Source organism: Vigna umbellata, chromosome 9 (genome assembly GCF_029865625.1).
Source record: "Vigna umbellata cultivar VRB3 chromosome 9, Vumbellata_1.0, whole genome shotgun sequence".
Lineage (NCBI taxonomy): Eukaryota > Viridiplantae > Streptophyta > Magnoliopsida > Fabales > Fabaceae > Vigna > Vigna umbellata.
Window position 1 is genome coordinate 13,785,043 of NC_142173.1, and position 26,383 is coordinate 13,811,425.

Genomic DNA, 26,383 nt, shown 5'->3' on the forward strand with positions numbered 1-26,383 from the left:
TTGCCAATAAAAAAGAGAAAATAGGATGACATTAATTAAATAAGTACAAAAAAGGAAGACAATGATAATGATAATTAAAATGAGTAAAAAAATATATAAATAAGTAAAAAAAATCAATTAATAAAGGTAAATCAACCGACATGATCTATTTTATAACCTAAAATGTTTAGTTGAATGAAGTAGAACATTTCTTAAACACGCAAAATCATTTTATTAATGTTGCTATAATTGAATACCTACAACTTTATGCTCCATAAATTAAGAGATCCTTATCAATTTATCAACAGATAACCATATTCATATAAAAGAAAGAAAATAAAAACATGCGATATGTTTATTTTGTAATTACTATGTAGCATTTATTGAAACTCAACAAAAAAAGTTAGATATATTATTACATGGGATAAGATATGGAAATTAAAAAAATAAAATAGTAAAAAGTGATTTGATTCTTACCATAATTCTTAGAGAATCCAAAACAATAATGAATTATGGTATAAGAATCAAACTTGTGCAACACAAACTTGTGCAAATGCAAGACACATTAAAGTTACCATAATAACTTACCATAATAACTTGAAAAATTCATTAATGAAAGAAATAGTATTTTATAGTATAATGAAGCTTTAAGAGAAAAAAAGAAAAAGACATGAAAAAGTAAACAATGATATAGTCTATGTCTGTTGTTGACTAATAGTAACATGGATGAGAGTTCTTCGTCTTCTTGTTGCAAACCCAAATCCATGTTATGACCTCCAAAATGACAATGGCAGCCAGTGATATTATTATGTCCAAACACTTCTTCTTCCACCCACTGTGATAATTCAAAATGTCAAAACCTTTTAACACATTCCATATGGCCAAGACAATAGTTGCGTAACCAACTATGTAATAAAAAATGTTCCAAAATATTCTATACTTGTGAGCTTTCTTGGGTCTAAGAAACACAGCAACACAAACTTGTGCAAATGCAAGACACATTAAAGTGATTCTAATGCATCGATGAGGAGCATGATGAATCCCATAGTGATTTCCAATATACAAACCACTTCCAAACCCAGCAATGGCGATCAAGAAGGCTAATGATTGACATGCTCAATGCAAGTGAAACCAAGTGCCTCTCAAACCATCAAACACATTCAAGTAACGACCCATCATCACTCCAATTGGCATCATTATTCCCCAACTCACAGTATTCAAAATTCCATGAACCTGCATAATTCACAAGCTCAAAATACACTTCCCTTAAAATGGATAAATATGAAAATAACAATTATTTCTTTCGTTTCTCAACATGGTTCGTGAGTTCACATTTTCACTGGCTTTAGAAACCTTGCCAGATATGAAGTCAATGGTTCCATAGGACTGAAGATTAGAGGGTGAGAAAGAGTGAGGTCTGAGGGTGCCATCATCAGAAACCACACCCTCTTGCCATGCATGGTTCACCACAGTCTTGTTGGAAGGAAGTTGAAAACTTGCAAAAATGATGACACGACCATTTGTGTATGAAGCAGAAAAGCTATAAACTGAAAAACTAAAATGACCCTCTTGTAGCATTGTTGCATAACTGGTTATTGGAGATGTGTATGCTCTTATGATGCCATTTGATTTATGAACTGCGATGAATGATTGTGAACCCAACATGCCCTTTGAGGTAGGATTGATGGCCCATGCAACTCAAGTTGAATTCTTTGCGTTGGCCTTGTTCAATGCAACATTGACTACACCTGACGCAGGATGTAATTCAACATTGACTGTATGAATTGCATGATTGTGAGATGTTAGAGACAACAATAACTACTTAAAATGTCAACAAGAAAAAGATAGTGTTTTGAATAGTAGTGAATTCAAAAGAATTCATAATTAAAAAAAATAATGTAGTTATACATTTTAAAAGCATACGTTTGAACCAAATATAAGAAAAAAATAGCAGTAAAAAAAAGAAAAGGAAAATTTACATTCACATAATAAATGATGATTTTTTTCAAACCCAATATAAATTACAACAATGTGAAGTGGTAAGGACAATGATGACAACTATAATTGTCAAGAAAACTATTATTTTTTGAAAGGAAGCCATTCATAAGAATTATTCTCAAAACTCGAACCACCTTTATTAATATATCTATTCAATTAGATGGAATTGCAATACAACATAAAATACTTTAATTTAACTAAATTAAAATAATTTTACAATTAATTAAGTGATAATCACATGTATATACATACATTTAAAAAAACAATTAATATAAGCATATAAACTATAATACAAGATTCAAATGACAAACATATGAAATACAGGAATGTCATATCAAATGCTAATAGCTAATCTAATAATAAACTTAGATCGATAATGAATCTAAGATTTAAAGATTCTATTTTTCACCCTAAACATATGCAATACTAATAGAAAAAGAAAAATGGTTATTCCCATGATAAAATATATTATTTAAAAACTTTTTATAAGTTGCATGACTGTGAAGTGGTAGGAACAGTAATGACAACAAGCAATGTGAACAAGAAGATTGTGTTTGCAGTAAAAGCCATAAGGAGAAGAACTGAGAACTGAGAGAAAACACTACTGCAGAAAGGGCTTTAGACGTCCGATATTTTGGCCTTTTGACGTCCGCCGTACGCCCGACGTTTATGCGAGTGACGTCGCGCAGACGTCCGTTGTGTCAGGACGGACGTCTATGTAAACGTCCGTTGTGTCAGGACGGACGTCTATATAAACCTCCGTTTTGTCTGGACGGACGCCTATATAAACGTCTATTTTGTCTCGACGAACGTGTATGTAAACGTCTGTTGTGTCTTGACGGACGCCTATATAAACGTCCGTGTGTCAGGACGGACGTCTATATATACGTCCGCCTCCTCCCCCCGGACGTCTACCTTGCTGAATTGTTTTAGGTAGGAGCTGGGGGTGGACGTCCGTGTGTGCACTGACAGACATCTATAGACGTCCGACTGTGCACTAACAGACGTCTACTGGGCGTTTTTTTTTTAAAAATTAGTTTATTTTTTCAATAAAACCACACCTGAAAAGCAGAAAAATGTCCCAGAACAATTTTGCAATAATATAAATATGCGTTTTATATAAACAAAGTTCTACTTAATGTGGAGTTCAATCCACTACCAAACTATCAACATAAAACTTAAACTAAAACTAAACAATGTTCAACAAGAAATATAACTATTCCTAACTCCATCTTTGCAGAAGATAAGCAGTCCACTCCTGCCTTATCTGTTTAATTGTGTCTTTTGTAATAGGCGATGTAGTCTTGAAGCGCTGCAAAATTCAACAAAGATTCATTATTGTTTCATATATAGTTGAAGATGAATATGATTTGTAATGTATTGAAGGTATACATCATTACCTCATTCCAGTCATCTGTAATGACTGCTCGAATGATGGTCTTAATCCAACACATCACATAGAAGCCACATTCCCATGAATCTAGCGGGTGGTTACACTAAAATAACAAACTAAATAGTTAAGAATTTAGATCATTCAATAACATAAATGAATTAGAAACTATAAATGACTTACAACCTTTGGATACAAAATTTGAACCAGTTGACCACGAGATTTACCAATAACTCTGTACAGATTGAAAACACAGTATAATTAATATGACTATTTTATCATAAAAGTTGAAGGTGAACATCAAATTCAAAGTCATTTTTGGAGAAACACTTACCCTTGAAGCATGGTTCTCAACTCAGTTTTCATCCTCCTGTGCAACGAACAAAACCATATAATTTTACATTGTTTGGGAATGATGACCATCAGCTGCCAGTGCGACCTATCACGAAGGACAAATAGTTATTCAACTAATTAAGGAAACTATAATAATAAACTGACCACATATAACAACACCTACCCGTCAATGTATGGCACAAGGTATACGTCTCTTTTTGACTCATCCATCCATGTTTGCAAATAATCTTGTCTGTTTTGAAGTGTGTTACCAGACGGTTGAATGGTCTGAGGTTCAACAAATCCGTACATGGAAGACCGACCTTGGTCTACAACGATTGTGTCCATGTACCTAAAACAACAAAGTTAAGTTGTTAGAAACTATATAACAATGTAAATAAAAGTAATATGAAAGACCAAATTGACTAACTTACATGCACCACAACTGAATGATGGAAATATTCAACATACTGTCTCCCCCAATCACCTCCAATGCATCAGAAAATGTGATATAAACTGGCACATGTGAGGGAAGACCAAATACCCTCAAATCCCAGTATAGTTCTAATGATGCTTTCTTCAATCTGGGTAATTTTGTCACTAACTTTGATAGAGGATCATCCTCCGCTTCAGCCATCTCATCATCTTCATGTATGACTGTATCATGAATTGGCTGCTTCTGAGGACGTGTGAACTGAAGATAAGAATTTACGTCAAAGCTTTATCAACAATTATATGAAGAATAAACATAGAAATACTAAGGAAAAAGACATTATACCTGTGGAGTAGCGATGTGGGACATGATCAATGCTCTAGGCCAGTCAATAAATGATCCTATGGACTCCCCCACAAAGTTAATTTCTGGAGTGGGTACAGGCACCTGAGCCTGGGGTTCCCGAACCTCGTCAATGGTCACACGCACGTGCTGGGGTAATATGGCAACACCATGAATGGTCTCCCCTCCCTCAAGCACTCGTCCGACAGCCACAATGCGTGGGGGATCCCCATCAACCAACAGCTCATATTGACCGCTATACTGAGTGGGGTCTACAGCAGAGCATGATCCTCTAGTGTTGACACGAGGTGGTGTGGGAGTTTCATCGGCCCCCATGTTGCCTTGCGTCATGGAATGCAGCTTTTCTTCAAGCGCTCTTTGTATTTGTTTTTGTTCTTGTAGCTGCTCCATGAATTGTTGCTCCATTGATCTCATGCTTTGGTTGAGTCTTTCCTCCCACTGAAGATCCATCTGCCTCAGTGTCTCCTGACTCATTGATTGGGGGGTTTTCTATGTAGGGCCAAAATAGTCACGAAGACCAATCGCCCCAGGAACTCCACGTACACGTCCTGGGTGCTCGGGCCTTCCAATGGTCGTTGTCAAAATGTCGTCCCTACCTTGGCCAGCAAATGTGCCCTGAGTCTGTTGCTCAACCAACTCATCCTGCACATAAAAAAACCAAGTTACTTAGAAGACATGCTGTGATAGATACACAATCAAATAACTGCTTATAATTTGAACTTACAATTCTCTGTGAGATCAAGCCTTAAGTTTCTTGGATCTGCACCAAATTCAGGGAATTTGTCATCAATCTTTTTCCATTGTGGAGAACCAGCAGGGTGTCGAAGAAGATTATCGCACTTTCTTTCGTCAGAGTGCCATTTAAGGTTCTTTGCATCTTCTTTAACAGAGAACATACGTTTGAACCTAGGTATTTAGGCAAATACCACATCACCTTAGCAGGTGCACCATTATTACCTTCATTACCAGTGACTCTGTCAGATTTCTTTTTAAAACGGGATAAACCACATGTTGGACAATACTTTAACGAAGCAAACTCCTTTGTGTACAAAACACAATCATTAGGACAAGCATGTATCTTTTGATATTCAAGACCCATTGGACATAAAATTTTTTTGGCCTCGTAATTACGAATAGGTAGAGTATTATTTTCTGGAAGCATCTCCTTCAACAACTCCAACAACTCGGTGAAACTTTTATCGGTCCATCCATTCCTTGCTTTTAAACTAAACAACTTTAAAGTTGAAGAGAGACGTGTAAAGTTCGAGCATCCTGGGAACAACGATTGCTCTGAATCATTAATAAGAGAATCATACAAATTAGCCCTTCCAAAATTATCTTCACCGACATCACGTATCATGTCGTCTAAATGGTCACTCATCCATTCTTCCACATAATCCGTTCCTCGTGACGTGGTAGGCTGCTCCAGTAGTTCTCCATGCCAAGTCCAAACGGTATAAGTCCTCATTATGCCGTACATGAATAGATGGTCACGCACATTGCCTAAGTCTTGCCGTATTTGATTAAGACACCGCACACAAGGACAAAAATATGTCCCGTTGACAGACTTAGCATTTTGTTCAACGTATTGCAAGAACTTCGAAACACCCTTCTCATATTCTTCATTGATGCGACGTTCCTTCATCCAGCTTCGATCCATACTATGTTCGTAAAATCATCAGTTCAAGTGTTTTAACTCTCACAAGGTTAGGCCCTACCCATTCAAAAAAATTAATTTTCATAATTTGCTCAGCCACGTGCATTGAAGTCTACATCATAAAATTGATAAGATTTCGGCAGCATTTCGCATTGGTCTCCGAAATACACGAAATGAGAGTAGTCAACGATGACCACAATCAAATATGCATCCGGAGAACAACACAAGTACTGAACCGAAATTTTATCAATCTTATCCTTAAACTCCAATTGACATGGTATTGCAAATTATGAAAATTAATTTTCTCAAATTGTCCAATCGAACAATTCAAAATTTAACACAAACGATTAAAAGATTAATCGTTTGTCTTAAATTTCAAACGGGAACTAAGTGTCACTCAATGATTTGATACTTATAATAACACAACTAATACATATATATTCAAAAGCCAATTACATAGTCACATTTTACAGTAAAAAATGTGCATTCACAAAACTCAATTACATGCATACAAAAAATTTTCAACCAACAAGCTAACCTGAAAAGTAGATTCGAAATGAAAAGGAGGAAAATGGAGGAGTGAACGGCCTAAAACGCAGTCCAAAAACAGTCAAAGAAGCCGCCCAAGAACACGCAAGAGTCTGCAAAAAAACGGACCGAAAACGATTTTTAATCGGTTCAAATCAAAGGTATTTCATCACAGAGCAATGTAATCGGATTGAAAATCAATTTAAACGGTCCAAAAAAGGGAAAACACACCTGGAAATCAATGGCGCAACAGCGTTTTGCGGAGGAAGACGATGAACAGTGTTTTCGGGTTTCCAAAAGTTAACTGGTCACGGGTTCGCGGGAGCACTATTAATAGTCTTAGACGTCCGGTACGCTGGTGGCCAGACGTCTATAATATTCTAGACGTCGGGTTCGTCACTAATATGACGTCTTTGAGGATTTAAAAATGATATTCGCGGGTGGGTTTAAACGTCCGTCCTGGGTCGCGCCGGACGTCTATAATATGATAAACGTCCGTTTCGGGGGGGCTGACGTCTATGATACTGAACAACTGAACGTTTCAACTCCCCATGGCAGCCCATAAACGTCCCTTCTAGGAGGGGCCGGACGTCTATAATATTATAAACGTCCGGGCCCCCAGATTGGACGTTTAAGGACCTGAAGACAATTAAATGTCCAACCACCCTGTCAGTACATTAAACGTCCAATATGGGGGGCCGGACGTTTATAATATTATAGACGTCCGGGCCCTCCCAGGACGGACGTTTAAGGTCCCTACTTGGGGAATTGAAACGTTCAGTTGTTAGCCTCGTAGACGTCCGTCCCCCTGACACGGACGTTTAAGGGCTGACATGGGTACTTGAAAACGTTCAGCCTATTTAACGTTCGTCCTTGGGGGACGGACGTTCACAACATTATAAACGTCCGTCTCGACAAGGGACGGACGTTCAAAGGGCTGACATGGGTTCACTTGGTCAGCCTATTAAACGTCCGTCACCAAGGACGGACGTTCATAACATTATAAACGTCCGTCCCTTGTCGACACGGACGTTCAAAGGGCTGACATGTGTTCACTTGTTCAGCCTATTAAACGTCCGTCACCAAGGACGGATGTTCATAACATTATAAACGTCCGTCCCTTGTCGACACGGACGTTCAAAGGCTGACATGTGTTCACTTGTTCAGCCTATTAAACGTCCGTCACCAAGGACGGACGTTCATAACATTATAAACGTCCGTCCCTTGTCGACACGGACGTTCAAAGGGCTGACATGTGTTCACTTGTTCAGCCTATTAAACGTCCGTCACCAAGGACGGACGTTCATAACATTATAAACGTCCGTCCCTTGTCGAGACGGACGTTCAAAGGGCTGACATGTGTTCACTTGTTCAGCCTATTAAACGTCCGTCACCTAGGACGGACGTTCACTACATTATAAACGTCCGTCTGGACCAAGGACGGACGTTCAAAGGCCGACAGGGGTTCACTTGTTCAGCCTATTAAACTTCCGTCACCAAGGACGGACGTTCATTACATTATAAACGTCCGTGCCTTGTCGAGACGGACGTTCAAAGTGCTGACACGTGTTCACTTGTTCAGCCTATTAAACATCCGTCACCTAGGACGGACGTTCATAACATTATAAACGTCCGTCTCGACCAAGGACGGACGTTCAAAGGCTGACAGGGGTTCACTTGTTCAGCCTATTAAACGTCCGTCCGCCAAAGCCGGACTCTATAATATTATACACGTCCGGCTCGACCCAGGACGGACGTCTAGAGTTCCACTTATTTACTAATATGCCACCGGTCAATTATATACGTTGGGGCTTTTGTGGACGGACGTCTATTGGGAGACGTTAAAAGCCAATTCTGCACTAGTGAAAACAATTAACTTTAAATTTTACAAAGATATTTGAGGGTGAATAAACAATGGTTACACATGTATTTATAGGCTTTTAAGATTGATAAATAAAGATATATTAAATTATCTAACCATTCAAAATATCTTTGCTAAAGATTTTCTTTTTTATCTTTTTATCTTAAAAGTTAAAATTAATTTTATTTATTTTCTATATTTAGTAAAGATTGTAAAAGCCTGAAAATAATAAGGCATTTGGGACCTTATGTTGAGGCAGTCAGCCCATAAGCTAAGGACCCATGACCTCAGGAAGGGATTTTCTAAAAATCAGAATTCCTTCATTTTGCCAACTTTCTTTCTCTCTCTAAAACCCTTGTCCTAAAATTCTCTCTGTCTTCTCTCTAGATTTTCTCTTCACTGAACCGATCAAATTTTGATTTGAAGGTGTTTCCGCGCTCGCTGCACCAAGGGCTTCAGTTTGAACCAAACGTTTTTCCATTCCGACTGGTAGGTATTTTTTCCCTTTTCTTCAACCGTTCTTGAACCTAAGCCATGCAAATTGCTGGTTGCCTGTTACTGGTAGCTTTTCCTTTAGTTTCTCTGTCCCTTCCAACTCTAAGAAATGTGCTATGCACTAATATTTGGTGGCTTATAGGTGCTGTCAAACTCGCCTCTATGAGGGGGTACTGCTAGAGCGTTCCTAGGAGTGGTACTGTTAAGCTTTCCAGGTAAGGGGAGCTAATTATTTTTGTATGAATTTATTTTATATGCATATGAATGTTGAATTGGTGTGCTCTTGTGAAACTGTTTTATGACTTTTATTGTATTGGGTGTTATAACTGAAACTGTGAAATTGTGCATGTTGTGATGTGATGAATTTAATCGATTTTGAATGAGTTTGTTGGCTGAAATTGATCTTGTTGGAAGGTCTGGAGTAAGAGTTCTGTAATAGCATGTATATGGGTATTAAATAGATGTACAAGTACTGTTTGAGGTTGCTGTGAGAGGAAGTGAAAATATTAAAATTAGGCATTTCAGATTTAGAGCATAAGAGAACAGGGTAGATAATTTAAATAAATTAATTGTTAATTGTTGAGAGTCTTTCTTTGTTGGTAGGATAGAGAACCCTAAAAACCTGAGTTGACACATCCCTGATCATAGAGCAGCCCTGGCCTGGTTCAGTCAGTTGTGACTAGTCATATGTGCTGGTGTCAAAGGTGAGTTTGATGCGTTCAGACATCTGGGTCCTCTCCGGTGACCAATTGAGGTAAAGAAAGATCTCTACTAGGATGAAAATAAAATAAAACAAGTTGATTGTAGATGCATAAAGTTATCATGTGTTAATTTCTAGTCAATTATAATTTTAAGAAATCAGTCACTGTGTGTTTGGAATTTAAAGTAAGGATCCATATATATATATATTAGTTTAATGGTGCGTTGGTATTTCCAAACAATAACTCCAATATCCATTTTGCACTTTATGATTTACAGGGTGGGCAGTTAGTTATGATTAATTTAGAATCTAGAGTAGCCTTGATTGCAGCAAAACAGGTGCCTGAAAAGAGAGTTTGATATGCTTATAATATAATATAAATATGTATATTTACAAGAGACTGTACGTATCATATATATATATATATATATATATATATATATATATATATATATATATATATATATATATATATAATAAAGTAAGGATAAATGTTTCTTACATTGAAACGTGGGTGTTAATCGATAATTATATTACTTGTAGGTATGTATAAATTAATGCATTTTATGAGCTGTTATGGGTTAGTTGGAGCTGTTTGGTTCTTGGTATTGATTAACTTAGATTCAATTGTGGAGATGTTATTTTTATAATTTGTGAGTGGTGAGTAATGTATACTGTTGAGATTGTGTATATGTTGATTGTGGCAGAAAGTATATGATTACAAAGTGATGAAAGTATGATCCAAGTTGTAAATCATGTTCCGTCTGTGTAGGATCTCTTGGTGAGATCCTTAGTGTTTTAGGATGAAAGTAGGAGCTCAGTCTTGGGGGTCATTCTGAAACTCCAATGGCTAATCATACTCAAGTAGAGGGATTAATCCATGTGGTGAGGAGTAGCAGGAGGTCTTAGTCTTGGGGGCTTCTAGTATGCCTCAAGGCCTGGAACAGGCTAACCTCGTGAGTGTGGCAGGGTGGGGAACCCAAGTTTCATAAGTCACCACGAGTGCAGGACCCGCCATAGCTCGACTATCATTCTAAAGTCCAGACGAGTCAAGTCTAGAAGATAACATGCTAGGATGTATGCCTTAAACTACTTTGATTTAAGTTAACTCCTGTATGTTATGTGCTTGATATGATGCATGCTTTTATATAATTAGCTCACCCTTGCTTGTTTGTGTGCTTGTTGTATGTGTTTTCTTTTGCAATGATCATCCACTTGGATGTGAACAGAGGAAGATGAGATTTCTTTGGAGGCAACATTGGAGAAAAATGAAGATGATGCTGCAACTTAGACTCACTAGGAATTCTTAGTTCTCTTATGTCATTTTGAAGAACCTTGTTATGTTTTAAGTTTCAAATTCTGGACATATTTTGGAATACTCTAGTGCTTGAAGTTTTAATTTCTTAGTAATCCTATAATACTTTAAGTACATCTCTTAACTGCTTTTTAATATTATAAATTGGTGATGTCTTTGCATATATATCTGCTATATATTTGGTATGTCACAAAGATAATATTTGAAATTCACAAAAATAATTTTATAGGTTTATAAGTTTGATAATTATCATTTAAGATATCTTTTTGAAAGAACATTTATCTTGAGATATTTTTCTTTATATTTAAAAAAAGTTAAGATCTAAAACTCAATAAAATATGTTTACTAAAATATGTTTTAGTTTGTATTTAATTAAAATTTATAAAAAATATATTTTTACTAAAATATATTGTACAATTGAAAGATTAGTTTGCTTTTAATTAAATTTATACAAAAGTCGAAGCGAATATAATCTTCTCCAAATAAAATAAATTATATATCAACTAGAAATTAGAGAATTAAGAAAAGAGTTGACATATATATCTTAAATAAAAATTTAGCATACCTTAATATATATATATATATATATATATATATATAATGTATATAAAATAGTTTATTTGTATTAATTAAATTGTAATGAATTAAAACTTTAAATCCATAATTATTTTTAAGTTATTAGAAATAAACTTGTAATATATCGTTAATGTCATACTTTTATATTTTTATCTATAAATATTGAATAGATAAAATGTTTAAACAATCTTGTTTTGTTAAAAATATATTTCGTTGAATACAGATAAAATATTAATCTCGCATATCTTAAAATCAGAATTAAGAACTTGTATTTCTAAATTTAAAATATTTTTCATACTTCTTTTTTATTATCTTTACATTTGAAAACATATGATTTAAAACTCAAAAAATAATTTTGAACAATATCTTATTCTCAAAACGTATCAGGATTAAACAAGATCTTAAATAAAACGTAACTTAAAAGAAGAAATATTGAGGAGAGAAGATTTTGTTATATATATATATATATATATATATATATATATATATATATATATATATATATATATATATATATATATTCCTCCAATTGAACTTTTAGAAAAAAACTCCTTCAATTTATATATTTCGATTAAATTTTTAATTATCTGGAAGAGTGAATGTATGAGCGCCGATTTACTTCATCCACTATTATATTCTATTAAGATATTTCAGATTATCAATTTAAAATTTCTATTGACTATAGTTTAGTTAATGTATTGATCTATATTATTCATGATTTTCTTTACATTTGATAGTATGTAAGAATTAAAGAAGGTTTTCTTTTTTAAAGTCCATTTACTTCTTTTTATGGATGACTCTGTGCATTTTTTTCTCAATTATATTATTTTTATTTAAGATCTCTCTATCAAATTTGAGAACAAGATCTTTTCCATAATTGAAATTTAAAATTAAATTAAATTCAAAATGATATTTTTATTGGATAATTTTTTTAGTAAAGATATTTTTTTGTGTTTTAAATCCTATTTCTTCAAACATAAAGATAATAAAATAAAAATATGAAATATATTTTAAAATAAGAAGTACACTATCTTAACTTTGATTTTATGATATGCATGACAATCTCATTATTTTTTCTGATGAAAATATATTTTGGATAAAAATGTTTTAGTTTGAAAAGAATATATTTTTCATCTTTTAAGATAGAAAGATAAAAATTATTTTAAAAAGATATTTTAAATTGTTATATAAGATAACAATGTCTTATTTCAAAAACCATTTAAATTATAGGTGTAATTTTGTTTACGTAGACTCCAATATTTAACACTATTACAATTGATTATCTTCCTCTACTTTTTTTCTTTCTCTTTCATTATGAGTTCAATTGAAAATGAATGATGATACTTTGACAACATTTTTTTGACAACATTTTCACATAATCTACGTGTCACTCTGTGATTGGTCCAAAATTACTTCACAATCAATAGTAATAATCATAAACACCAACATGAACCAATCACAGAAGTACACGTAGATAGTATTAAAATATTGTCAAAAAAATGTTATTAAAGTATCATTATTGATTGAAAATATAATATTCTTATTGTTAACATTTTTAGTTGCTAGCAGTGTTCCTAGCTTCTCACAATCATGGAAATCATACAGGTTTTCAAAGAACATTAACTATACAGCTTGTGAGGATTTTTCTATTCTTGAATTCTCTTAGCATTGAAATTATCATCCTTCATCAAGTGTATAGTCGATGTTGCATTCAACAAAGTCAACACAAAGGATTCAAGTTGGGTTGCATGGGCCAATAATCCTACATTAAATGGCATGTTGGGTTCACAAGCATTCATTGTAGTTCATACATCAAATGTCACCATTCGAGCATACACATCGTCGATAACCAATTATGCTACAAGAGAGTAATCGCAGTTTTTCAGTTTATAGCCTTTCTACTTCATACACAAATGGTTGCATCATCATATTTGCAGGTTTTCAACTTCCATCCAAGAAAAACTGTGGTGAACCATGCTTGGAAAGAGGGTGTCTTTTCTGACAATGGCGCCCTTAGGCCTCACTCTTTCTCAATCTTTAATCTTCGATCCTATGCAACCATTGATTTCATATCCAGCAAGGTTTCTAAAGCCACTAAAGATGTGAACTCACAAACCGTGTTGAGAAATGTAAGAAATAATTTGTATTTTCATATTTACCCATTTTAAATTGAAGTGTGTTTTGAGCTTGTGAGTTATGCAGGTTCATCGAATAATGATGCCTATTGGAGTGATGATGGGTCGTCACTTGAAAGTGTTTGACAGTTTAGGAGACAATTGGTTTCACCTGCATCGAGCATGCCAATCATTGGCCTTTTTTATTGTCATTGTTGGGTTTGGGACTGGTTTGTATATTGGAAATCATTATGGGGTTCATCATGCTCCTCTTCAATGCTTTGGAATCATTCTAATGTGTCTTGCATCTGCACAAATTTGTATTGTTGTGTTTTTTGGGCCTAAGAAGGATCACAAGTACAAAATATTTTGGAACATGTTTCGTTACGTAGTTGGTTACACAACTATTGCCTTAACCACATGGAATGTTTTGAAAGGTTTTGATATCTTGAATGTTGAGAATGTGTGGAAGAAGAGTTATTTTGGCATAATCATATTGTTGGCTACCATTACTATAACTTTGGAGGTCATAACACAGATTTTAGTTTGCAACGAGAGGACCACGAACTCTTAAGAGCATTCTACCATTAGTCAACAACAAAGATAGACTATAGATATCGATAATTACGTTTTATGTCTTTTTTTTTATTGTTTAAAGTTTTATCCTACTATAAAATAATTGTTTTCTTTTTATATATGTTTGTCCTAAATTTAAGGCTTAATATCCTATTTTGTCTCCAGTTTCGCTCGACAATGTCAAATTAGTCCATCCTTTAAAACGTGCGTCAATTACGTCCTTACTTAATAAAATTTATATCAATGAAATCCCTTCCGTTAAATCCGTACAAACGGCGTTAATAGAAGAGAGAGAAAAATAATTAACGCCGTTTGTACGGATTTAACGGAAGGGATTTCATTGATATAACTTTTATTAAGTAAGGACGTAATTGACGCACTTTTTAAAGGATGGACTAATTTAACATTGTCGAGTGAAACTAGGGACAAAATAGGGTATTAAGCCTAAATTTAAAGGATTTTATTATTGTATTGAAATTTTAAATTTTATGATGAAAATCAAAACACTTTTTATTATATTATTATTTTCAAAATTATGACTTGTAACATTGAATATATCTCACTTTAATACATGGTTTAATTACTTATTTGGTATTTGTTTTCATAAAAAAAATATCAAGTTGGTCATCAATTTTTTTAGTCTCAATTTTATTTTGATTTGTGAAAATTGATGAAATTGGAATTTGTGAAAAATTGATGTCATTTGGTCCTTTCTTTCTGTTAAATTTTTTAAAATTGATAAAAGAATTTTGATCAAAATTGAAGTTGTTAGTAATTGTTTTGTTGGTGTAATACATAATTACAGTATCATTTTTAATGAAAAAAATTGAGTTGTATTAAAAAAGTTAATGGCAAGAACTAAATTACATCAATTTTTCACAAATTATAATCAAATTGTATAAATGGAATCAAATTGAGACTAAAAAAGCCTAAAGGATCAACTCAACGGACAAAAAAGAAAGACCAAATACATAATTAAACCTAACTACAAAAGAAAGAAAAATCTATTATTTATAAAAGAAAGCATATAACACATTTTTCTTATGATATACACTTGGTTATCTATCCATAAATTAAGAAGAGACTCTTTAACTATAAAACATAGGTTATTAGATTAAAACAACATTAATACAATCACACCCATATGTTGTGTTTGTTTAAGAATTTTTCTTTTTCATTTAGCTCAAAAACATTTTATCTTAAGTACAAAATTTGTTATATGTTGATTGACTTTTATAAAATAAATTATTCATTTTTTTTACTTATTTGTATTATTTTGTCAACTCGTTAATTCTCATCATCATTCTCTTTTTTTTTACTCATTTGAACATGTCCTCCTATTTACCCCATTTTTTTTTCACTGGCAATCTTTTTTTTTCAATTTGAATTACTTTCTACATGTTAAGTTATGGCTTGAATTGAAATTATATATGTAGTTAATTAGTGTTGACGGTAAGAATATAATTCTATAATTAGTATTTGATATGTAAGGCGCCCAATTCAAACTTTTATATGTATTTAATTAATATTAGTCTTAACAAATATGATACTAGTTATTTAGTAGTTATTTAGGGATATCAGAATATATATATATATATATATATATATATATATATATATATAGATGGATAGACAAATAGATTGATAGATAGATCACTAGTGCAGTAAAAGAAAACGACAACGTTTATTTTTGTCTATATGTAGCGGTTCTTGAACCGAGACATATACAGGCGAGGTAAAAAGTCTACCATTTTTTTGTCTCGGTTCAAAACCAAAATAGAAAGGAGTAGGATTTTTCCTTGGTTCATAGGTAACCGAAGCAGTAGAATTTTTCCTTTATTTATTTATTTTTTTCGACAAACCTTTCGCTTCGGTTCCTACTGCCTGATATTTTAATTTTTGTAACTTAAAGTTCTATTAAAAGAAAATTATATTTATTACATCATAGATTCACTTACATAATACTAACAAATTCATATGAGGTCACCTTCTTCTCCTTAACCAACTCCAAAATCTATTGAAATCTAATATCAATGTATTTGGATCTTCTATGGAATACCATATTTTTTTCATAATGTAATTGCAAACTTGTCACAAGATATCTTTATGAAAGTATGTTGTTTATGATGTATTACTTCCAAATTATCCTTAGTCGCATTGTTTAACTTGAACAACTAGTTGTAACAATGTATTTTGCTTCAACATAGATGGACAATAACTCATTATTCCTTTGAAGACTATGATACTACTTCACTACCTAGATGAAATACATATCCTAATGTGAGTTTTCTTATTTAAACATCTATTTCCCAATCATTATTCATATAGTTAATAAGTTTTACTTCATTGTTACTAGCATAAGAAAAAAAAAGACTCTGTATAGTGAAAATACATTTAATGTAACTTCTTGTAACACCTTAGTTTCTTGAGTGTCACTAAAATGAGTCAAAAATAAAAAATTTCTCAATCAAGAATAATTTCTCAAATAAATTGAATACAATTAATATTTACATCGCAAATATTCAAGTTCAATTGTTTGCAAATACATAAATCTATAAAACCTCTTTTAGAATAAAGTACAACTCTTACAAAAGCCTAACATTAGTTTTCCCCATCTCTCAATATCCACGCAGCTCCTAAAATATATGCATATGCTCCCATATAACACAAACGTTATATGATCATCCTCCCACACAAATAAATATGGGTGAGTTAACTGAAAAAAAAAACATCAAAACATCAATACGCCAATCTCAATCCTCAAGTCAATACTACAAACCTATCACATCAACCAAAGTCAATACGTAGTAAAACTATAATGATTAATCCAATCCCAAACCATACTTTCCCTTAGAAGGAATCATGCCTATACCCACAATCGCTACACAGGCTTATCATCTAAAAGCAACCCTTGCCAATATTAACAATCTCTACAATGGTATGTCATCTTCCATACTCCATTACACCAATCTTGTTCACCAAAACAGGGCGATTCAAGTTGTCCTCAACCGCAGCTTCAGACCTATCTCCCCTGCTCCTCAAATTATGAGTAAAAATTTTGATGCTGCTCACGTCTGGCACAATACTCAACACGAGCCAGAACTCTATAGGCGAGACATTTATCCCTTTCTACCCTCTCAAAAGAGGAAAATACAACACTCAAATCTTAGTTCGTTCTACCGTCCATCATAGGCTAATAGACTCTATTAAGACAAGATCATATAGAGAATAGACCGTCTAAGCAACTCAGGTTTTGAAGTTTAACAAAAAGTATTAAACAAGATATCTAATGAATTATAAAATCATAAATAGTGTCTAAGAAAAGAAAGTGTCTCTGTCTCTTTTTTGAAGTCATATAATAGACTATATGAGCAAAAAAAAAAAAACAAGGGTCTCATGAAAATGAAAGTCTATATCTTGTATAACACTAAGGCTAAAAGAAATTTTTATTCAATACAGTGTTATCTCAAGCAAAGATTTTTAAAAAGAAAACCTCATCTACCGAATGATTGCCAAACGCCATAGCCTTTGAAAAAACATCTTATGTTCATACCATCTGATGATTATAAATGTTGTATGTTTTACCAAACGATGCATTTATGAAGGACATGACAATTGATAAAATGTCTTGAACACGTAATACAGTCTAACGTTTATCATCGTTCAAAACATTTAATGCATGTACAATAAAGGACCTTGATGTTTGTATATTGTGTTTCTTGATATTTGTGCAGATCACTAAAACTGAAAGATATGATCAGAATCACTACATCCAAGAAAACAACGTTGTGAGAGAAGAAGAACATTATGAGAATGTTTTCATTGAAGCCTTTTACTCTGTCATATCGTATAAGCTCACTTTTACTTAAAGTTATGGAAGTTATGAGCCCTACAAAGAAGTCTCACACCCCCTCATTGTATCAAATACTCATTCATCCTCCCTTGCATTACTCAAATTAAAACATGGTCAAAACAATAAGACACGTCCAATTTGTCGCACCCATCGATGAACACATTATCATAGTTTTTCTCGCACTTATTACAATCCAATAACACTAACAGAGAATCATAAACCAGTTATATAACACACATTCAAATAACGAACATAATGCAATGTGGGTTGGCTCCCTATACATGTTTCAGTCACTCCCTTGCTCCAGCCCCTATTTGCGCTTAGCGTCTCTGACACTCCAATCCCGCATTCATTCAGTGCCTCACAATCACTCCTTCTCTTAATGTTTTTCACTCTTTGGTTTCTCACTCACCTCGTGTCACTATAACTCTCCTTCATTACTCTTCACTTTCCCTTCCACTATTACTTTTGAACATTGAATACTCTTGCTCTCCCTCATGCCACAGCACTCTTCCCTAGCTTTAGGATTTGCGTTTTCAAAGAAAAGAAAAAAAAAACAGAACGATAATGGTTTTTGTTTGAGGTTGAAAAGAAGAAAAAATGGTTCTAAAATGTCACAAATCTCATCAAAATTTTACTAGATAATATTTGATATTAAAATTTTAATTTTTAAATACATGCCTATTTTTTAAAATATAATATAAATTAATTTATTCTATACAAATTATTTGAAAATTACAATAAAATAAGATAAATTAATTTACAAAAATTTAGAAGGATTTATTCAATGAAATTTAATTTTAAATTTAAAAAATGAATAACGACCTATGGTATAAATTTGTATTGAAAACTTCAAATTTTCAAAAAAAACTTAAAATATATAAATTGTGAATACTTTTTTTTAAGTTGTTTATATTTTATTTAGATAAATTAATTCAGATTCTTTTAAATTCTAAATTTTAAATTCTTAATTTCAATAAGATATTGTAATGTTAAAATTATTATTAAAAGAATTATATATACGTTTTGAGACTACTCTTTTATTGAAAAATCTGAAAATACTCAAATAGGTTACACTTTCCAAATTCCAACCCCATACTATAAACATTTGTTTTTGCTATATTCAAGAATGTTCACCAAAAAACTTATAGTCCGAATTCATTCAAACCCATCACTATGCAAACCAATCATGTGTTGAGAAAGACTCAAACTATTTAAGAAGTAAAAGCCTACCAAATAAAAATATTGTTCAAACCTGTTTAAGTATGAACTGAAATGTCATCAAATAACACTACACAACACTTATGATACAGTTCCAGTTCGTGCAGCAACACTCTAGAAATTTGCATTATTATTGCAGTATCTTTTGCCTAGCCTGAATGAACAAGAGCAAGCGAAAATATTCTGCACAAAAGATCTTATAATACACTGGCTCATATCAATGAAACTAATTGGATAGCAATTGAAATTACTCAACAATAGTTGTCTCGTGTGAAAGAAATCTACTTTCAAATACAATCAATGGAAAGAAAGATAACAACACACTTGCATATTACACTCAACACTGTACACCTATGAAGGCAACTACGAAGTTAACAATCAATCGGATTCCCACATGACCGTGTAACTACTATTTACATTCTCACACTAACTTTGGACACAGATTACAACACAATGAGAGATTATGGCATAGCTCTACAATCAGCACTACCATACCTTTATGCATGACTTCTAAAAAATTGTTTATACAGCCACTTCCATGAGCTCTACAGGTTCACAGTCCGATCCAGAAGTTTCAAACACCTTGATATCTTTATTATTACCATTATTATCTCCATTCTTGATACTATCATCATCATTGTTAACTCTGTCATGCTCATCACAGTTATCTTCATCACAACAACCATGTATCTCAATATTATCAGCTTCAGTATTTTTTTCTGAAGAAGAGGGTTTATTATCCGGGACACAGACCCCATCTTCAGTGAAGCCCTCACAAGACACATGCTTCTGGTCCTCAATAGTCAGTTCATCACACTTCTTACTAAAAGGATCATGACATGAATTAACAAAACCAACAGTGTCCCCAACTTTGTCCATTGATGGGGACACGGAAAGCTTCGTGTTAAAGCTATTATTATTAGCTGTGAAGAATATAGTTTTAGTTATTTCGGGTTTTGCCTTAATGTCAATCCAACTGTCCCCTAACCAATCTCTAGATATTCTTAAATCCTTCTTGCACACTTCCATCAACAGGCATTCCCCTGATACAAAATAAAAAAAAATAAAAATCTATTAAAAAAGGGAAGATAAAATGTTTTAAAAAGCTCTAAAAAGGCATTAAAACAACATACCAGGAAAGTATACTTGAACACTATCATCTCCACAGTGATCAATTCTAGTTACAACCCCCTCCCACCAGCCGTCACTCCACCATGCATCAACTGCATGTCCAACCTCAACAGCCAGTTCTTGTTCCTCAAGAGTTGGAGTAGGTCTTATGGTGGGCCGGCCAGAATGCCTCATCCCAAGTTTATCAGGCCTAGCACACTTGAAAGCAGGGACCCATTCCTAAAATATAGAGAAATTCAGATAAAAGTTTGAAAAGTGAGTGCTGTAGAAGTATGCAATAAATGACTTTACAAAACCTTTTCTTGGAAAATTCTGTTTTTCATTTGGTTCAATAACTTTATCTTTCTACCGTCTTAAATTGTATACTTTGCCATTCTAATCCATGTCATAATTGGCCATTCCATTACCCTCTACATGTTTTAATATAAAAGTAATGAATTTATTGTAATTCACTAGAAAATCCATCCATGCATAAAACCTGCCTACATTATCTCCTGACATTCTTACAAAGCCAGTACACAGTCAAAGAAATACCTCTAGCTTAGTTAATCCCATGAGATTCAATCTAGATCCCTGACTAATTCATTCTAAGTTTATACAACAATTCACATTAAACTTAAACTAGAATGATTTCTAATTCTACACACAAACCAATTATTTCATCGCTTAGAAAGATTTACTTTGGCTTCAACTGCAACGATTAAAGAACAGTTGCTAAAAGCCTAAAACTATATAACCTTGTATTTTCTCTTTCTGGTTCAAGATCAACCTTTAATTGGAACCACCTTTATTTATGCACATATTTTACAAGCAAACTAAATACTGACCAGAAAATCAAATATAGAATATTTCAAAAGCTTAACTGTACCTCCAGATTTCCATTTCCATCTTCATCCTGGACATCTTCATATTGGACTTTCAGCTGTTTCCGGGCTACCTGAACAACTGTACACCTGAACCAGCAGCCTCTGATGCCACTATCTTGACAAAGCAACTCAATCTTGTCATCAACCTTGTATGTGTGAATAGACCAAGGTTGATAATCAACCTGCTTCCGAGAAAGCAATCTCCTTTCTGGTCTTGCATAATTTGCAACCTGGAAGGTTTTGTATACCATCATTTGCTTACTTCTCATCAATTTCCTAACTCCCTGTTGACTTATCCAAGACTGAGGAGACCCCTTATCACTTCTGCTCCTCTTGGCTCCTACCTTGACATCATCACATGCAGTCAAGTCTTCATTTTCTCCTGCAAGTCTCTCAGGGTTCTGGATTGAATCAAGGTGCAAGTAAGAAAGAATTGGTTGGGCATAGTAGCCACGTAGTTTACTCAAGTCAAAGGGCTTAACTTTGTTGCTTCTAAATTGCCTAAAGCACAAATGTGTTCTGTCCCTTGAAGTGGGTGTAAAAAAAGACATGCACTTTTCATAGTGTTCACGAGTCAAGACTGTGGCAGGACCATCTACGCACTCTGCACTAATAACTTGAGAACAAGGTGTGATAAAAACTTCTCGAGGGTGAGGATTTCGTACAGGAACTACACCCTTGACTTCCTGATTATGGTGAAACCACCTCACCTTGACCTTTTTCTGCCCCCTTCTGTCTTCATACATATCCTCTACATAAGCAATATAATGATTCTCTCCCTTGCCCATAACAAAAACAAAGGATTGAATCTGGAAATCAGGAAGAATGTAAATGTCAGGTATAAAACCATTTATATATTATATCCACAGAAAAAGGAAACTTCTTTGACTAATAGATTTTTCCTTTTTGAGAGCGGGGACATTCAAGCATCTATGATGTGAATGGCATCAAGCAAATATCATGCAACCAAAAATTATTTCATTGTTGAGAAATTTTCATGTAACACACCTAAGTACAAACATCATTAAGGAATTCACTTGTCAATACTAGAAGAAATTGATTATGCGTTGACTATTAATGATAGGAAGCTAATTAGAAGTTGACGACAAAAACAAGGAGTTGACATGTAAGCTAGAAGTGAGATCTTCAAGGAATTTAGTTCAACGCCTTTTCACCTCTATTTTGATGCCATTCCTCCAAAAAGCAGGAAAATGCTTAAGTTGTTTGCCACATCTCCATGCAACTCCTGACCAAACAATGTCTGAATTGGATAATTTGGAGTTACTCATAGGAAAGTCCTGAGAAAGAGGAGTACGTAGATGTCAAAAACATTCACAAGAAACAATATAAAGGAGGGGGTGGGGGGAAGGGGAGAACAAAAAGGGACATACCTTATCATCTGTTAATTGTGCTCCAGTAATTTCATTTATACTATCATTTGTGGTCTCATGAGCTTGAACTAAGTTATGACCAGGTGATACTGTGATTTAAAATATAAAATAAGAGATAAAAACATTAACAAGACTGCAGATATAAACTTCAAAAAAGTAGTACGTAAAACACACCCCCTAACTTTTTAAACTAAGCATGTTCAATGTTATTTCGAATGAAGAAATTGATAAAGGTTGATAATAGGAGCTTAACATTATTTTCCAGGAATCTACTGCTGCATTACAGATCAAATTACAGGTCAGTCCCTCAACTTTTATGTAATGATACTTACACTTTTTATAACCTCATTATATTCCTAGCACTTTTTTGCTTGGAACAGGAGCGGTACTGATAAAATATTTAGCCAACATCATTTTACATATAATAGAAGATTACAGTTAAGTTGAAAGGGTGAAGAGTAAAGCAACAAATTATAAAAGTAACTAGGATACTATAATAGCGTTTAATAGGCATGCATTGTCAGTGCTTACACAGCCAAATAATAAAAAATTACATGTATAACTTCTAAGAAAATTTACTATTATTATTATTATTAAGGTCAGCAAATTTACCATACATGACAATTTGAAATAAGAAATTTTTACATTGTCATTGCATATATTATTTATTCTACTGAAACATTATCCAAGTCCTTAACCCTACATTAAAGTCAATAGTATAAGTGTGTCTCAAAAGGAAAAGGGAGGGAGAGCTTGATGAAGAGAAAGAAAGGAAAAAGCTTCAATTATTTGGATTTTAAGGTGACTGAAGCATCCAAAGCCCCCGTCTTTGCTTTGCTTGTCTATTTCTTTTTTTCTAGTTGAAGAATAACATATTTGTATTATTCACCATCAAAATAGATTTATACTGCTCTAGCTTGCTTGTTCTTGAAAGAACCGTGTTACAAAATTGAATTTTGTAATGTTAGGGAAGGCAATTATTGTTTCTAGGTTAGGTTTCAAGCCCTAATTCACTGAAAATTTTGATGCTTATCTTATTTGTATTCAAAAATAGGAAAACAGCGGTTCTTAATCCTTTTCTTTTTCTACTGAAGTATGGTACTGGATGTTTTGAATGATTGGAAATGGTTTTAGCATGGAAATTTTCATGCTTGGATAAATATTTCACACCAGTTGGCGTCAAGGTACTAGACTGTTAGCACATAGATGCTGAACCTGAAAGTGACTAGGCAAAAATCTTTACCAATCTTCTATGATTATTTATGATATTAAATTTCTTAATGCTTTCACTATTTTCTTTTTTATTTGAGAAGATCTGCTGTTTTTATTATTGGAAGGATAAAACAGGGATTTTGTCAGAATGAACAGAGGGTACTAGTACAAAGGTAGAAAAAATATTCTCATATTGAACAAATACAAGGAAGAATAAGAAAATATTAAAGAAAACAGCCAGTGAACAAGAGTATTGATTGAGCCACATCCATATGATATGCGCTCCTGTAACAGAGAATGGCACCAAATATTGGTTCATTGATAGAACCACATCCATATGATTGCCTTACAAAACAAACACATATGCAGCTGTTCAATAGTCTACATCACTTTGTTGCTCATAAAGTCATAGTTTCCTAAGTTACTTCTCACATTATTGTTCGACATGGTATAATCAAATATGTTATAAAAGACTGCAACAGGCTAAAATAAAGTATCAACGTACCACTTCTTTCTCCTTGCAGGTTCTGCTTTGATAGCGTTGATGTCAGCCAATCCACCACCTCTCTTCTAGATCTCCATTTGAAACCAGTTGGAATGGAACCTTCCTTACCACAAATTTCAAGGAACTCCTCAGCAACAACATAGCACATGTGCCTGACACTCCTCTCAGTACCCACCACTGCAAGGATAGATTCTCCAGCAGCATCCTTCAGGTAATAGTGAACCACACGATTACCACGCTCCTGTGAAACAAACTGCTCTTTCCATTCCACAAAACAGCGATTGTTCACGGCCATCTTAAAGAGAATACCAGCAGGAGTTAACAAAACACCAGATATGCACTTGTTTTCAAAACAATGGCAAAGGGTGCAGACCCATTGGATTCACCAGTCCAAAAAGACAATCAACCAAATCCATAACATAGAGGAAGAAGCTTTCAGCATACCATCATCCTAATACAAACAACCTTTTGAACAACCTCAGTCTCCCCACTACTAGGAAGAACCCTGCTCTGCTTAACAATAATATGAGTACTACATAAAACTAACCAGAATCCTCAAAAACCAAGTACTTTTTCATGTGGGGAAAAAGTCAGAAACCCTAATTAAGCAAGCATACCCTCCAAATGACATCAAACAAAAGAAGACAAAAACCCCTTAGAAATTATAAAAGGGTTTAAAATCAGATAAAAACATCCTGTAATGTTCACTAATCGATCCCTTTTTTCCAATCTAGCAAGCCTCCAAAGAGGCACGATCCTCGTCTCCAGAAACTGGAAATGCTCCAAAGTTGACCAAAGCCACAAAAACCTCAAACAAACATATGTGCCTCCGAACAGATCAGAGAGAAACCCTTCAGGAAATCTGATCCAGGAGCCCAAAAATCCAACAGGAAGAGAAAAACTGGGCCTTTGGCTGCTCCAGAGGTGACAATCAGCCAAAGGTCGAAAGAATATTCCAATTGAAAGAAGAAAAGGGGTCCCAATAGAAAGACTGAAACTTTATAGCATACCCTGAGTATAAATGGTGACGGTGATCCCAGATGAGTCAAGAAAGAGGGACAGCGGTAAAGGTTTGGTCTGTGGGAACACTGAAGAGGAAGAAACGGCGTGGGAGGGAAGAGACAGGGGTGAGAGATGATGAAACGGAAGATAAAGAAGAAGAAGAAAAGTACCTTGAGATTGCCATGAACATGGAGATGAAGAGAAAGAGAGTTGCAGAACTGAGGAATTGTGCCTCCAATATAGCTGCAGGCGTTCTATTATGAAAAAAATAAAAAACAAAAATACGAGAGAGAAAGTGGGGACCTGTTTTGTTTGGTTTTGTTGCAGTGAAATTATTTTTCTACTCTTACATAAATATTTATTTTCTCTAGTTCGATTCTGAAAATTTGAAAAATCGGACATCACATAATTATTACGTTTATGGAATATTGTATATCCAAATTAGAGAAAATATTTCATAAACATCAATTTTATAAATATAAAACACTTAATTTTTTATTATTTTCCTATCATACTATTTTAATTTTTGAATGAAATTAGTTTATATATTAACATTTTATTATACAAAAATTTAAATATAGTTAAATTTGAGAAAGTATATTAAACAATGTGTTGTTTAATTTTCTTTAACTTAAGCTAAATCGATTAAATTAACTATTAATGTAATTATTAATGTAATGTCTTAAATTTTATAGATTTCTTATTAAATTTATTCAAGTTATGTGATTCTTATTTTATTTAATTATTTTTTCTATATATTTGTCAATTTCAAATTTGTTATATGTATTGGATTTTTAATTTTATTTAAAATTAGATTTAGTTTGTCTCACATTTTAAATTATTTTGATTTTCAAACTTTATTAATAGATGGACGTAGTTACGTG

At 33.5% G+C, this 26,383-nt stretch overlaps 1 protein-coding gene and 2 pseudogenes across 2 annotated transcripts; 1 reads left to right on the forward strand and 2 right to left on the reverse strand.

Moving 5' to 3' along the window:
• Nucleotides 1-690: 690 nt before the first annotated feature.
• LOC148192649 (cytochrome b561 and DOMON domain-containing protein At5g47530 pseudogene) lies at nucleotides 691-9,023 on the reverse strand (annotated as a pseudogene).
• A 1,290-nt stretch (nucleotides 9,024-10,313) lies between these two features.
• LOC148192650 (cytochrome b561 and DOMON domain-containing protein At5g47530 pseudogene) lies at nucleotides 10,314-14,316 on the forward strand (annotated as a pseudogene).
• Nucleotides 14,317-19,607: 5,291 nt separating this feature from the next.
• On the reverse strand, nucleotides 19,608-25,814 carry LOC124826551 (uncharacterized). Of its 2 annotated transcripts, XM_088098718.1 has the most exons (7): nucleotides 25,670-25,814; nucleotides 24,498-24,792; nucleotides 22,781-22,869; nucleotides 22,565-22,687; nucleotides 21,392-22,198; nucleotides 20,526-20,742; nucleotides 19,608-20,435 (listed from the first exon to the last, which is right to left on the reverse strand). In XM_088098718.1, the coding sequence occupies exons 2-7, from the start codon at nucleotides 24,790-24,792 to the stop codon at nucleotides 19,915-19,917; spliced, it is 2,052 nt and encodes a 683-aa protein (XP_087954844.1). In that variant the 5' UTR covers nucleotides 25,670-25,814; the 3' UTR covers nucleotides 19,608-19,914. The 2 variants fall into 2 exon arrangements, with proteins under 2 accessions (XP_087954844.1, XP_047155343.2); XM_047299387.2 differs by lacking the exon at nucleotides 25,670-25,814 and having other exon boundaries at nucleotides 24,498-25,308.
• Nucleotides 25,815-26,383: the final 569 nt, after the last annotated feature.

Coding starts and splice junctions, on each gene's coding strand:
- LOC124826551 (XM_088098718.1), bottom strand. CDS start 24,792: ATGGCCGTGAACAATCGCTGTTTTGTGGAATGGAAAGAGCAGTTTGTT. Junction 22,199..22,564: donor GGAATGGCATCAAAATAGAG/GTGAAAAGGCGT, acceptor CCTGATTTCCAG/ATTCAATCCTTTGTTTTTGT. Junction 20,743..21,391: donor ATGGAAATGGAAATCTGGAG/GTACAGTTAAGC, acceptor TCTATATTTTAG/GAATGGGTCCCTGCTTTCAA.